At 38.2% G+C, this 14,782-nt stretch overlaps 1 protein-coding gene across 3 annotated transcripts in view; it reads right to left on the bottom strand.

The window, feature by feature from the left end:
* Nucleotides 1-14,782, bottom strand: part of LOC106073270 (uncharacterized) — a 353,065-nt gene that overhangs the window by 17,202 nt on the left and 321,081 nt on the right. For all 3 annotated transcript variants that reach the window (XM_056016627.1, XM_056016626.1, XM_056016625.1), the window contains 8 exons: nucleotides 13,392-13,498; nucleotides 12,127-12,281; nucleotides 11,533-11,692; nucleotides 10,369-10,486; nucleotides 7,917-8,061; nucleotides 6,883-7,054; nucleotides 5,323-5,437; nucleotides 1,692-1,845 (listed from right to left, as the gene is read on the bottom strand). In XM_056016627.1, coding sequence (XP_055872602.1) covers nucleotides 1,692-1,845; nucleotides 5,323-5,437; nucleotides 6,883-7,054; nucleotides 7,917-8,061; nucleotides 10,369-10,486; nucleotides 11,533-11,692; nucleotides 12,127-12,281; nucleotides 13,392-13,498 — 1,126 coding nt within the window. The remainder of the gene's footprint in view (nucleotides 1-1,691; nucleotides 1,846-5,322; nucleotides 5,438-6,882; nucleotides 7,055-7,916; nucleotides 8,062-10,368; nucleotides 10,487-11,532; nucleotides 11,693-12,126; nucleotides 12,282-13,391; nucleotides 13,499-14,782) is intronic.

The following is a 14,782-nucleotide window of genomic DNA, read 5'->3' on the forward strand; positions in this document are numbered from 1 at the left end:
AGACATTTTAGCTCACATTAACACACAAAAGTACCTCCCCCACCCACACACACACAAAAGTAAAACAAACACTCACACAAAGCCAGTAAAGATATGACCAAGGACTACGCTGTAAGACATATTAGCTCACATTAACACACAAAAGTAAAACAAACACCCACACAAAGCCAGTAAAGATATGACCAAGGACTACGCTGTAAGACATATTAGCTCACATTAACACACAGAAGTAAAACAAACACCCACACAAAGCCAGTAAAGATATGACCAAGGACTACGCTGTAAGACATATTAGCTCACATTAACACACAGAAGTAAAACAAACACCCACACAAAGCCAGTAAAGATATGACCAAGGACTACGCTGTAAGACATATTAGCTCACATTAACACACAGAAGTAAAACAAACACCCACACAAAGCCAGTAAAGATATGACCAAGGACTACGCTGTAAGACATATTAGCTCACATTAACACACAGAAGTAAAACAAACACCCACACAAAGCCAGTAAAGATATGACCAAGGACTACGCTGTAAGACATATTAGCTCACATTAACACACAGAAGTAAAACAAACACCCACACAAAGCCAGTAAAGATATGACCAAGGACTACGCTGTAAGACATATTAGCTCACATTAACACACAGAAGTAAAACAAACACCCACACAAAGCCAGTAAAGATATGACCAAGGACTACGCTGTAAGACATATTAGCTCACATTAACACACAAAAGTAAAACAAACACCCACACAAAGCCAGTAAAGATATGACCAAGGACTACGCTGTAAGACATATTAGCTCACATTGACACACAAAAGTAAAACAAACACTCACACAAAGCCAGTAAAGATATGACCAAGGACTACGCTGTAAGACATATTAGCTCACATTGACACACAAAAGTAAAACAAACACTCACACAAAGCCAGTAAAGATATGACCAAGGACTACGCTGTAAGACATATTAGCTCACATTAACACACAAAAGTAAAACAAACACCCACACAAAGCCAGTAAAGATATGACCAAGGACTACGCTGTAAGACATATTAGCTCACATTAACACACAAAAGTAAAACAAACACTCACACAAAGCCAGTAAAGATATGACCAAGGACTACGCTGTAAGACATATTAGCTCACATTGACACACAAAAGTAAAACAAACACCCACACAAAGCCAGTAAAGATATGACCAAGGACTACGCTGTAAGACATATTAGCTCACATTAACACACAAAAGTAAAACAAACACTCACACAAAGCCAGTAAAGATATGACCAAGGACTACGCTGTAAGACAAATTAGCTCACATTAACACACAAAAGTAAAACAAACACCCACACAAAGCCAGTAAAGATATGACCAAGGACTACGCTGTAAGACAAATTAGCTCACATTAACACACAAAAGTAAAACAAACACCCACACAAAGCCAGTAAAGATATGACCAAGGACTACGCTGTAAGACAAATTAGCTCACATTAACACACAAAAGTAAAACAAACACCCACACAAAGCCAGTAAAGATATGACCAAGGACTACGCTGTAAGACAAATTAGCTCACATTAACACACAAAAGTAAAACAACCCCCCCCCCACACACACAAAAAAGCCAGTAAATATATTAAACCAAACAATGTCGTTCTGTCTCTCTCACAAGCGAACAATAAATGGACTCACTTCAACTGAGGTATGTCCGACACTGCATTCCAAATTGTGTAGCCGTCAGCAAAAAGAACATTGCTGACCAGATGAACGACCCCATTGGTCACTCCGATGTCCTTGACCTCGATCTTGACCGACATTTTCTTGTCATTTGTTTCCAGATAGTACTCTGACCACGTCAACAGCAAGAGAACAAAAAAAAGTGACCAAGTGGACATACAATACGTAGTCAACATATTATCTCAGAATGCTCATTATAACATGAAGATGTAATTACACACAAGGTTTATAAATGATGGAATCAGTGTTACAGTCGTCAACTGTTTAAGATTCTAGACAGACCAGAGGAACTCGGTTCCAATCTTGGAATTTTGAATTTCAGGATTTAAGGACGACCCCGGAGTCCGCCCAACTATAATGGATGATTAGTTTGCAAAAGTAAAGGAAGTTGGTCGTTGTAATGGCCGCGTGACACCCTCGTAAATCGTCAGCCATAGAAACAAATGACCTTTACATCATCTGCCCTATAGATGGCGACGTTTGAAAGGAGAGTGTCAAATTTGTTTCTTTCACTTTAAACAAAGAGGAGATCAGAGTGTTTCAAATAAGTTCCCTGTAGATTGAAATGTGACTTTATGGCCAAAGTTCATAATAGATAGAAATGTGACTTTATCACCAAAGTTTCCAATAAATAGAAATGTGACTTTATCACCAAAGTTCCCAATAGATTGCAATGTGACATTATTATGTTTAACATTGCTAACCACGCCTCATATTAGTTATTTACATTTTTTTTTTTTCTAAATTATTGAATCACATTCAGCAATTTTATTGATTGAAATACTCCTTTCATTGCAAACACTATTGTCAAGCTTTGCTTCGTTTAATAAGAAATCTAATCTGTCTGGATGCTATAAGCTTTCTTCTCCGACAGACGCTCATGACTGTAAACAAGTTTCCACGGTAGAACTTAGTCGACCGGCCATCAGCACTGGAACTACTAGGCGTCACCCGGCATTAGTAAACATTGAATTTGTCTGTACATTTACAACCTCTCCAGACCTAGACTGCAAGGAAATACACAGCAGCGTCTTTCTAAGACCAGGAGCACTGCATGCAACCATTTGAATGAATCATTTCAGTTTAGAACCAAATAGAAAGCGAAGTCATATGTTTTTATTTTCGTATTTCACATTATTACATTGCCTACACATAAGAAATCTCAACGGCATGAGACGGTGATTTGAGAAGATTAGTGTAGGACAGAAAAAGATCAAAACAAGATGTCTGCCTTATCTATGGACTGGCGATGTTGTATATAACTATATGACAGTAAGAATAAGTAAAGAAAACACTCAAACAAGTATTACACTGTAGAAGTGTTCAAGTATTCAAATATTAAGAACTGAAGGATGCGAAACTATATATTGAAAATTGCGACGTTTTAGGGTGTCAGTATAAGGGTTAGCCATGGCGTCTGCTGCTGATTAACAGAGCGGATGTCCAGGCACCCTGCTCGTCGTAGCACGTTCGTAGAATGCCAGTAGGTCGACTTCCACAAGACATTTTGAATGGCGATCTAATAGAAGGCAGGAGAGCCGCTGGTCGCCCACTTTTACTGTATACAGATTTAAGTAAACGCGACATAAAGCTCTTTAAAATCGAATCGACACTAGCAGCTGGGAAAAAGTAGCACTGGATAGATCCACATGGAGAGAGAGCATAAAGGAAGGGTCACCCATTGCAGACACAACAGAAGCAGAAAGAAGGGTGAAAATGCAACGGCGCCTGGTGATTACATATGCCCAACCTGCGACCGCAGCTGTGTATCAAGGATTGGCCTCTTTAGTCACACAAGAAGTTGCAAAGGGAGAACATCACTTTCGAAGTCGTAAAATGCCACAGATAAGGGTTAGCTAAATTAGAGCTCATCTGTTTAAGCAACCTCACAATTAACCAGAGTAATTATCTACTTCCACAGTGACCAAAAACGATTGCTTATCTAAAATAAAAGTAACCCTTGCAATCTATTGAGCTAAATGATGTAAATCTCACCTGTTTCTATTGACGACGGCTAACGAGTGTGTCATGTGGCCAGCACAACGAACAGCCGCTATTACGTTTCCCCAACGTAAGTCAGGTATCCATTAGAGTCAAGTATCCATTAGAGTCAGGTATTCATTAGAGTCAGGTACCCAATAGACTCAGGTACCCATTAGAGTCAGGAGGACTCAGAAGCGTTATTAAAACCATGTCTCTACATGGATTCAAACTCTAGAACCCCACGTTTCGGAAGCTATTCTTAAAACCTAAAATGTCGACCTTTGAAAGAAAATCTGTAAGAATTAGACAGGCAATTTCTGAATGACCCTCTGTGAACTTTGAAAGAGATCAACAGGATTGCACCAAATGAACTTTGGTTTCTTTCAATGGAAAAGAAAGTCTGGGGAAAAAAATGCCTGCAACGAAGTCTCGAAAATTTTCATTTGCAATTCCTGCTTGTCCGATGTGACTGGGTCAAGGTCAAATCTCATTGGATTTAGATTACTGCAGGACGTCCATATCACAAGTGCATAGCCAGTCATTCTAGAACATTTCCATAGTAACAGGGAGAAAGACTCAATGAGTTCTTAGAGATTTCTTTTTTTTTTTTAAATAGCTTGCAAAGAAATGGTAGGGAATTTTTTATTTCACATTAATGATAGTGCTTGAATGGGAAGGTGTGTATAAATAAAATTTTTGATGAAGATTTTAATAATTAAAAAAAAAACATTAGTAAAAACACCAAAAGTTAATAATTTTTTAGCCGCTGTAATGACACGTAATGAATTATGGACAATCGCTTATACCAATGTAGTTGCTGCCAATAAATTATAACATTACAGATGTATAAGAACTTAGACACACTCCTTCCCCCCACGCGTTTCATCTTCATCTATGCCTGTGGTCCTTTTAAGAGAACAAACCACCCAACTAGCTCCCTTTCTGCCGCCCCTATTCCGGGTGTGTCCATTGCAAGCGTCTCTAAAGGATATCTTCCTTCAATTCCCACACACAATTGATACGTGAAAAATGTTATAAGCTCATTAAAAGTTATAAATCCCACACTTATCATTGCAATAGACTTGATACGTTTTGCAGCTGGTTCCTCGTGTGTCGTCATGAAATAAGCGGAAGCTGTGACACTCAAGAAAATCGTGACCCCCCGGCTTGTCATGTCGACAGTACACTGTAGACCAGCGGTTCTCAACCTTTTAAGCTCGGCGACCCCTTTTTACAATCCCCAACTCTGCCGCGACCCCCCCCCCCCTCTTGCTCATATATAAAGCAATAGAAGAATAGACAAAACAATCCATTTTTTTTCGATGGTCATTGGCGACCCCTGGCAAATCGTCAATCGACCCCCAAGGGGGTCGCGACCCACAGGTTGAAAACCCCTGCTGTAGACCAAGACTTCGGTATGTCGGCAGTACACTGTAGACCAAGACTTCGGTACTAGCCAAAACATCTCAGTATTAAGACGCGAGCCCCGGGACCTTTAAGGTTACGATCTAAAACAATTCCGCTCTATCACATAGTCTTTTAACATGGGTGCGTCTCCAGCGTTAACTCCAGCAAGACAAAGGGAACTAATTGACAAGCTTACCTCCCTGTTTGGCCATCAATGTTAAAGACTGACTGTTTCCCATGGTAAGTTTTTTCCCATCGTAGAACTGGGAGGAGTCTATTGCCCCTGTGAAAATCACGTGACCGTACACCAACTGCAACAGATACAAACATTATGTAAGCGCAGAGTCAGAGAAACACAGTCACTGTTTGAGTTCGTTCAAATATTAATATTATTTTTTTAGAACTCAAAGTGTTGTTGTGTATGATATAAGATCTCTAGTGGAGGATATAAAAACTATTAGAAAACGTCTTTATATGTTGTCTAATGGTGGTTGATTATTTAAATACATTTTAACGTCTATTTATTGTAGTGAATGATACGATTGGTTGGGTATTGTTAATTGGTTGGGTATTGTTAATTGGTTGGGTATTGTCGATTGGTTGGGTATTGTCGATTGGTTGGGTATTGTCGATTGGTTGGGTATTGTCGACAGGACGTAACTCTGGACGACTAGACACACCGAAACAAGTGTAAACTTAAAGATATATGACAGACACAGCTACAATTCTGGCACACGTACACACCAGGTACACTTGTGTTCAAACACATATGTACACCAGACTGACTTGTACGTTCAACAAACTTGTCAGACACACTTTTCCGTCTGTGAAACTTTTAGGTCAGGCACACGTTTACGTCAGACAGATTAGAGTGTCAGACACACTTGTATATTAGACACACACATTTGTGCGCCATGAAACCTTGTAAGTTAGACACATTAGTATATCCGAACACACTGACATTCCAGACACACGTCTGAGTCAGACAAACTTGTATTTAAGACACTCTTTAAGGTCAGACACACTTGTACATCATAAATTAAATCAGTGTGTCATTCTTTGAAAGTTTTTCTCTCTTTTTTTATGTTATTAAACCACAACGTTTAAAAAGTATTCAAATAAAAAAAATCCTACTACAAAATAAAAAAAAAAGCACGCGCATATGCTCAGGCAAAAGTCAATGTTTAATTAATCAGATAGGAGACAGCTGGGAATTGAGCACTATGAGCTCCTCAGGTTCAAAGAGTCTTACAAGAAAATAGATTTAAAAGTTCCAAAACGTTTTTTTTTTAATTTTCAATACCACAAAAAAATAATTTTTAAAAATTAGTAAGGGGGTCTGAAAGTAAAATGTACCCTTGTTTTATTTTTTGTTTTAACAATCAATTAATAAATGTAATACTTAACACTAGACTGAGAAGTACTTGACTGAAAATGTACAAGGTTCCGTAATTGTAGCTGAGAGATAGTAAATGTGGTCCAAAACATACAAGTATACAAATCTACCTCCTAATCTACCACCAATTCATCACCCAATCTACCACCAATTCATCACCCAATCTACCACTAGTCTATCACCTAATCTACCACCAGGCCACCACAAAACTACCACCAAACAACCAACCACCAATCTAACACCAGCAGAAGTAGTACAACTACCAACTATCCTCAAAAAATTATGTTGATGAGCAATTATCATCATAGATACCTCACTACTTTACCCAGCACCAGTTGTCTGAAATGGTCATCTACTGACCTGAGTTAAGGGGTATTTGTCCACCATGTGCTGTCTCCGCAACAACTCCGCCTGCCAGTACAGTGGCACCTTGCTGAAGGCCCAGTCTGTGGGGATAAAGACGGTTATTTGTCCTTCAGTCAGTTTTTTCTTCTGGGGGCCATTCATTCCATTCATGAGTTGCGAAAATACCCTGGAACAGAAGAAAAATGGATTTATGTTATAAAGCAATCTTAACAATGTTAAATTATCCGGGGAGCAAAGGACTGTTTTAGAACCTTATATATTTATGAAATTAAAATGTTGTATCAAAGGATGAAGATTAACCAGTATAAAACAAATATACACTAGAAGGGAAAAGAGATGAAATTACTTCAAAATATAAATGGTTAAAGGTTAGAAAATCATCAAAACAGGACACAGTAAGATACTCCTAGACTATAGTACTGCGACAGAGTATCGAGACACACTTAAAGTACTGCGACACATGCAGAATACCAAGATACACTCAGAGTACCAAGACGAACACAGTGAGCCAGAACTTACTCTTACACTTAAACAAGACACAAAAAGTACTAACACACACACATATTACTATGACAAACAAAGCACCAAGACTCAAACAGAGTACCAAGACACACACACAGGGTACCAAGACATACACACAAAGGGTACAAGACACACACAGGATACCAAGGCAAACACATAGGGTAACAAGACTAACACACACACAGATAAGTAAGACACTCAAAGCACTAAGACTCAAGCAGAATTTTTAGACAAACACACAAAGGGTAGCCTACAGAACACACTTACACAGGATACCAAGATACACACACATTGTACACAGGGTACTAAAACACATACAGAGTACTAAGACACACACACACATAGAATACCAAGAGACACACATAGGGTACCAAGACAAACACAGAGTACTGCGACACACTTAGATCACACATTAAAAAAACAACAACATCCTTCTAAAAGGACAGCGCAAAGGCTTCTCAAAAGATTTAGGTAGGACATTAAAAGGACAAAGGTCAATGCCTTACTTCGTCTCCTGCATGTTGTCTGCTATCTGCAAGGCGTCATGGTAGACATAGTGCAGCAGGTTGTCAATCACGTGAATGACCCCGTTGACAGTCGGGATGTTGGGCTGAATGATCCTGGCATGAGACCGGCCATTAGTCACATACACTGAGGAGAAGACACAAAGGAGAATCATATCAGGTTGGCGGCGAAGAAATCGAAGACTAAACAGTACATCTACAAAGGATAGCAAATCTAGTTTATATTCAAACATCTCAATACCTATTTAAAGAATGTCAAACTTAACTTCATAATCCAACTAACTAAATTGAAATGAAACACTACTCATACCCATCATAACATTATATTATCTATTTCACTCTCAATCATTATATCAAAGCAAGACCTTCATATTCCGTTCTCCCTTAGTTTATTCACCCGTTAGGGTACCACACATGATATGTCGACCGTTTTCCTCAATTCCTGTCTTTTTAAAAATCTTTTTCAATGACAGACCGTTTCCCCATCACTTTCTTCTGTTGCCTGGTATCGAGGAAGTCCAAATGTTGTATCAATCATGTTTCTGATCTCTTGGTTTGTGATGCGGTCTTTGTAAGGGACACCTAGGATCTTTCTGTTGCATCTCAGTTCCTTTTCTAGGATCGTCCTCTCTAGTTCTGCAGTTAGCGTCCAAGACACGCAAGCATATACGAATGTGGACATGACAAAGGAACGCTTCATTCTGATGTTAATACCGCGGGGCGATGTCATTTTCTTTCCAGATTGTTTTGAGTTTAGCAAGTGCTGCTGTGGACTGTGCAACTCTGACCAGTGGTTTAGGTTTCTTTCATCTGAGACGCTAGCTTCGAGGTATTTGAAACTTCTGACACTTGTCAGCTCTTTTACCTCCAACACTAGTGTCGATTCTAAAGTTAGCTCCGGAAAACAGTTTTGTTGTGTATGCTAAAGCTGTTTTAATTATTTATACATCATAACCGGAAAAAAAATCGACTTCAAGATTTATTTATGACATTAGTCAAGAGAATGCCTCTTAATTAAAATAATTGTAAATGTATTATAATATCACACACAGTATCGGATCACAAAGCTTTGATACACTTCGTTGTGTGCTTTGTATTTCTGAAAGACTTGTTAATATTGGTGGACGCTCTTTAAAAAATAAACTACATCAGGAAAAAAAAAAACAACATTAAAGATTGTTAAAATTATGGAACATAAAAATGAAGGAAACAAACTTGAAATCATAACATTCGTTATCAAAGGGAGAGCACGATCCCTTTTAATAGCAGCATTTTTATTATCTTTTTGTTTTGAATGTCTAATGATAATTTTAAAAAAATTTTTGCATTAAAAAATTAAAGGTTATCAAAGCTAATGGCGAATTATTGAATCAAAGTTAGTTTCACCTTTTAATTAATTTATTTTAATAAGCGTTAGAGTTGCCTCAGAGTTTCAACCAGAAGGGAAATCAATATATTCCTAGGAATGTAAAACACAACTTTCAAAGACAACATCTTGGCACTGTGACAATATAGAAGTCTTATTACTTGATAGGACGTAATCATTTTCTATTTTGAAGTAGCGTATATATTATATAAGATAAGAAGATAAGAAAGGGTTGCGGATATTATTTTATTTGTAAGCCAGCAGGTAAAGAGTTAAGCATTTACTTAACATTTCAAAGTCGATATTGCGGGTAGGTTGTATGAAAATATTAAATTGGAGGAAAAAGAGATAGAGAATGAAATTAAACATTCAGAGATAGAAGGTGAGTGTGAGAGAGAGAGAGGAGACAGACAAACAGACGGAGAAAGAGAGTGAAAGACAGAAAAGAAAGAGAGAGGTAAATAAAGAGTGAGTTAGAGAATAAGAGAGAGTGTGTGTGTGTGTGTGTGAAAGAGAGAGAGAGAGAGAGAGTTAGAGAGAGAGTGAGAGTGAAAGAGAGAGAGAGCTAAAAATAGTGAGTGTGTGTGAAAGAGAAAGACAGACAGACAGACGGACAGAAAAGATAGAGAGAGAGACAGATAAAGAGAGAGAGAGAGTGTGTGAGAAAGAGAGAGTTAGAGAGAGAGAGAGTGAGTGTGTGTGAAAAAGAGAGAGAGACACAAACAGACAGAAGTAGAAATAGCTAGACAGACAGAAAAAAAGAGAGACAGAGAAAGAGAGTGTTAGAGAGAGTGAGTGTGTACGAAAGAGAGAGAGAGAGAGAGAGAGCTACATATTGATCTAAAACAAAACCACATATATCTCAAATGTCTTAGAAACGATCTTACTTCTAAACAGGGCAAGAACCAACCACATCTATAACAATTGTAAAATATGCAAAAAAAAAAAAGACATAAGAAATACAAGGCTATACATGTCTATGACTTGGTCTAGTTCAAAAGTATTGCATGACTTTAACTCGATCAAGATGAAAAGTCATGTCATGACTTTGAATTAAAAAGTACTTACTTTTCCCGTCCCTGACGTAAAATTGTATTTTCCCGTGTAGAGCCATCCTGTCGGGAATAGCACTGATTCCCGCCGGAAGAAATAGAGCCTCGTCTTCGATCAAATGAGCTTGATAGACCTGCATCCCAAAATACAAATACATAACGCACATAATACATAACACACATTATACATAACACACGATTTGAAAAAAGAAAACAATACATGGTAAACTAACTAAATTAAAAACAAAACAAAACTGAAGAGTAATCTGACATTTTTTTAAGAAACACATTTATTTTAAGTTTAGTGTGAAAGGGGAGTAAATCTCCCACTCTACACATTTTTATTCCCATCAAAAGAAATCTATTAGTCTATAGAGGAAGAGCCAGGAGTGTAGAAACCATTGGTAGAGCTTCCTCTTAGATACCTGATAAAAAGAATTTTCTTGACAAACCATGGCCTTTGCATTATCTTGTAATATCCTTAGAGTGCGTATATTTAATTTGAAATGACAATGCAATTTAATTGAAACTATATAGTAATAATCCTAGCAATGGAATTGAGATGCTACAGAAGGATCCAAGGTATCACATTTAAAGACCGCATCACAAACCAAGAGATTAGATGCGGGGTTACTGCAGCGATAGGACTCCATGATGACCTACTAACTATCGTAAAAAAAAAAAACTCAAGCTAAAAATCTATGACCATATTACAAGATCTGCGGGGCTTGCAAAGACCTTCCTTAAGGGAACAGTAACAGGAAAAAGAAGAGGCAGACAGAGAAAGCGATGGGAGGACAACATAAAAAAAATGGACGGGCATGCCATTGAATGAGGTTCTAACTAAGGCAAAGGACAGAGAGGAATGGAGAAGGACGGTCCACAAATCTTGGGTGGTGCCCCAATGGTCCAGCAGACTAAGGGATAGGTAAAGGTATAATTGTAGCTTATTTACAATTGTTCTTAAAATAAATGCCTTCAGTATCTTGTTCAAAACCTATCTTCAACTTAAAACATTGTCTAGTTATGTCTATGTGCTCTTATTTGTTTTTAAATATTAAAGCATGAAATACTTACTAAAAAAAAACAACAAACCAACAAACAAATAAACTAGTGAACTAAGACAAGGGACATAATTGGCTATGCTCTCCTACTCACGCTTACAGCAGACGTTACTTACCTCCCTTAAGATGGTATAGTTGTTAAACAATGGTTCCTTGCCGTACTCGGGCATGGGGTACAGGTACGAGTCGTTGGGAGAGAATGACGTGTATGTCGACTTGCTGCTGTTGGTTTTCTGGGTCAAGGTTGGTACAATGATGGCGGCCATTATGATTGCACTGAAAACCGGAAACACAGAAACTGTTTTGTGTATTTAAAGAAGGGATTTGCCTTTAGTACTCGAATATCACTAACGAGACTTTTAAACAATTTTTGTAAGACCTTTTGCAAAAGTTTTATAATTTACATATGACAACCGGAAGGTTAAAATAATGTACACACAAAGAAACTGTTCAACTTTAATGCCTGCATTTTATTTGTATTTTGAGGAATAATAATACATAATTTAAGGAAAAAACAACAACAAAAACTATTATTGCCCAAGGCCAGTGTTGCCCAACTTTTTGGGGCCTGGATCCAATCTCAATTTTCGGCACGCATAAAATGCCTAATCCGATGGGCCTGAGCCTCTGAGAGCTCATTGTGTACCGTGTACATAGGTTTCTACGGGGGCCGGATATGTATATTGGGCATGACTGAAACAAGGCTATACCTGAAAGACATGTCTTTGATCTGTGGGCTCTCCAAGTATTCGGCGATAGTCATGCCGCTCCCAACAGGGGCGATCATCCGGTCCACAATGTGGATGACGCCATTGTCAGTAATAATGTCAGCCTGCAGTATGGTGGCTCCGTTTATAGTTATGATCTGGAACATTTAAAAAAAAAAAAAAATCAATTTTTAAGTTCCTTGTAATTTTTTTTTTATCTAATTTAAAAAAAAAAAACAATATAATAAGCAAAAAAACAGTGTATTCCATCCCATTCAGTGGCGTAGCAAGGACCAGCATGGTTACTTGTGGGTCCGTTTTGTCGCCCATCCTCTACCACTAACGGACGTTTCCATAAAGGTGCCTCGTTGAGGCCACAGGGAGTGTTTTATTTTTGTTTAATTTGACATGAAACTGGGAGAGGAATTAATTATACATTGTAACTCTCCAATGTGATATCTGGCAGAAAGGGCAAAACCCCTTGGCTACGGCTTGATCCCGTAACAAGGGGGCTAGAGTTCGAATCCCGACTCGATCAGAGTTGTGCAGCTAAGCGCCTAGAGATAGCAATGAAAACCTTCTCCCAAACACCCACAATAGAGATTGGACCATTGCACACTGAGTATGCTATCAGCATTAAAAGGTGCGCTATGTAAAAGCAAATTTCAACACTTTTGTCAGTTAATAAAGTATTGACATCACCCTCCCTCCTTCATTGTGTGTAGACTAGTTAATCCCGCCTCTAAACACTTGTGTCTACGTTCCTTAACTTCGCCTACCCCCCTCAAACCGGTTCACATGTGTGTAAGCCCCTCTGTGAGCACGAGACCTAAAAACGACACGACTGTTTCTTAGTCCTCACATTCTCACTAACGACCCACTCTTCACTAAGGGACTCAAACCCTAGACTCTCAGAATAGCATTTACATGACCAACACAATCAAGCAATAGCTTAGTAAACAAGTAGATTGGCATTCCTATCTCCCCCCTCGCGTTTAAATTTCTCACAGTAATTAAGCTTCTAGTGCAGTGACAATTTTCTACGAGACACTCATTAAGGAAGTCTAGATGCACTTTTTAAATATAGAATAGTAAATAAGGATTAGAGTACACACACACACAAAACATCTCTGTTTTAATAAGTTGTTCTCGGATGAGGTGGCGCTATGTTGGATGGTTATAAGAGTCGTGCACTTTTAAAATAGAGAAGATGCTACGCTAGTGTTTTCAATCAAGCACTTATTTAATTAAACGTGTACAATACTGACCAGTCCGTCGGGGGTGGAGAAACGATTGACGTAGAGGGGCAACTGGTTAAAGCGTGACGTAATCTTTCCCTTGGTGGGCAGCATCGAGATGGTGGTCCTTCCAGGCTCTGTGGGGAAAAAGTTTGTGGAGGGGGGGGCTACATATCAATGTGTGGGAAGGTGAGTGAAGTGAGATGAGGTAGCCAGAGAGTGTGTGGGGGTGAAGCTGACGTAGTGAGTAGTTGTTTTAAGCAGACAGAGAGTGTTAATAACAGGTGGACAGACAAAGGACAGACAAAGTGTTGTGAAAGTGTTGGAGTCACATAGAGCCATACAAGGAGAGCAATAAAATAACTTACGGCGATTTTCAGACATACATTTAAAACAAGAGAAAAAAATGGCGGAAAGATGGAGAGAGAGAGAGAAAACGAGAAAGTGAGACAATAATTGAGAAAGAGAGAGAAATGGTGGGAAAAAGCAGGAGAAATTGAGAGAAATCGAGAAAGGGAGGAAAAGAAAGAAAAAGAGAAAGAGAAATGACAAAGACAAAAAAGGAAGGAGAAAGAGAGAAAGACAAAGAAAGAGAGATATAAATAATAGAGAAGAAAAAAAGGGAGAAAATTAGTGAGAGAGATAGAAAGAGACAGATAAAGAAAGAGTGAGAAAAAAAATAGAAAAAGAGAAAACAAGATAGAAAGAGAGAGAGAAATAGAAAGAAAAGGAAAGAGAGAAATACAAAGAAAAAAAAAAAGAGAGAGAGAGAGAGAGAGAGAGAGAAAGAAATAATGGAGAACTAGAAAATTCAAGACAATAATCACTACATTTCATAATTATTTCAACCACACGTCAGTGTGTGATCTAAATAGTGTAATGTCCAAACCACGTTATCGACAACACGCAGCGACAGTAACATTTCAAATGAATCGCACTTTCTCTATATTTAATGTCTGTATCTGTTGAACTATTTTGTTGACAGCTTTCCATCTTATTATGACCCCGTGTGACCCTATCATCTCACGCGCTCGCTAATTACCTTGACACCGGAGGCGGAAACCCTCCAATCAAACTCGTTCCAGGCATCTACTTCCGGAGGGCGATTTTTCAAAAGTGTTTTTTTGTATTTTTTTTAATTGGACATTTTATTTTCGTGTTTTGTATTAAAAATAAACACACATGTTCTGTTGCTGGCAGCCCGATAATAAATTCTATGTTACCAATCAAAACTTCTGAAATTAGTTTTAACGGTTATGCTCTTGCCGACAGAAAAGTTTCGACTGTCAGACCGATGTCATAAACTTTTCAGGGAAACAAAATATTACGTTGGAGGTTTTCATAATAATATACTCATAGACTTATTTATACTACTTGACTGGAAACCGGAAATAAATTCTTATCCGCGACTGATCGATTGT

The sequence above is a fragment of the Biomphalaria glabrata genome, chromosome 18, assembly GCF_947242115.1.
Source record: "Biomphalaria glabrata chromosome 18, xgBioGlab47.1, whole genome shotgun sequence".
In the NCBI taxonomy this organism is placed as follows: domain Eukaryota; kingdom Metazoa; phylum Mollusca; class Gastropoda; family Planorbidae; genus Biomphalaria; species Biomphalaria glabrata.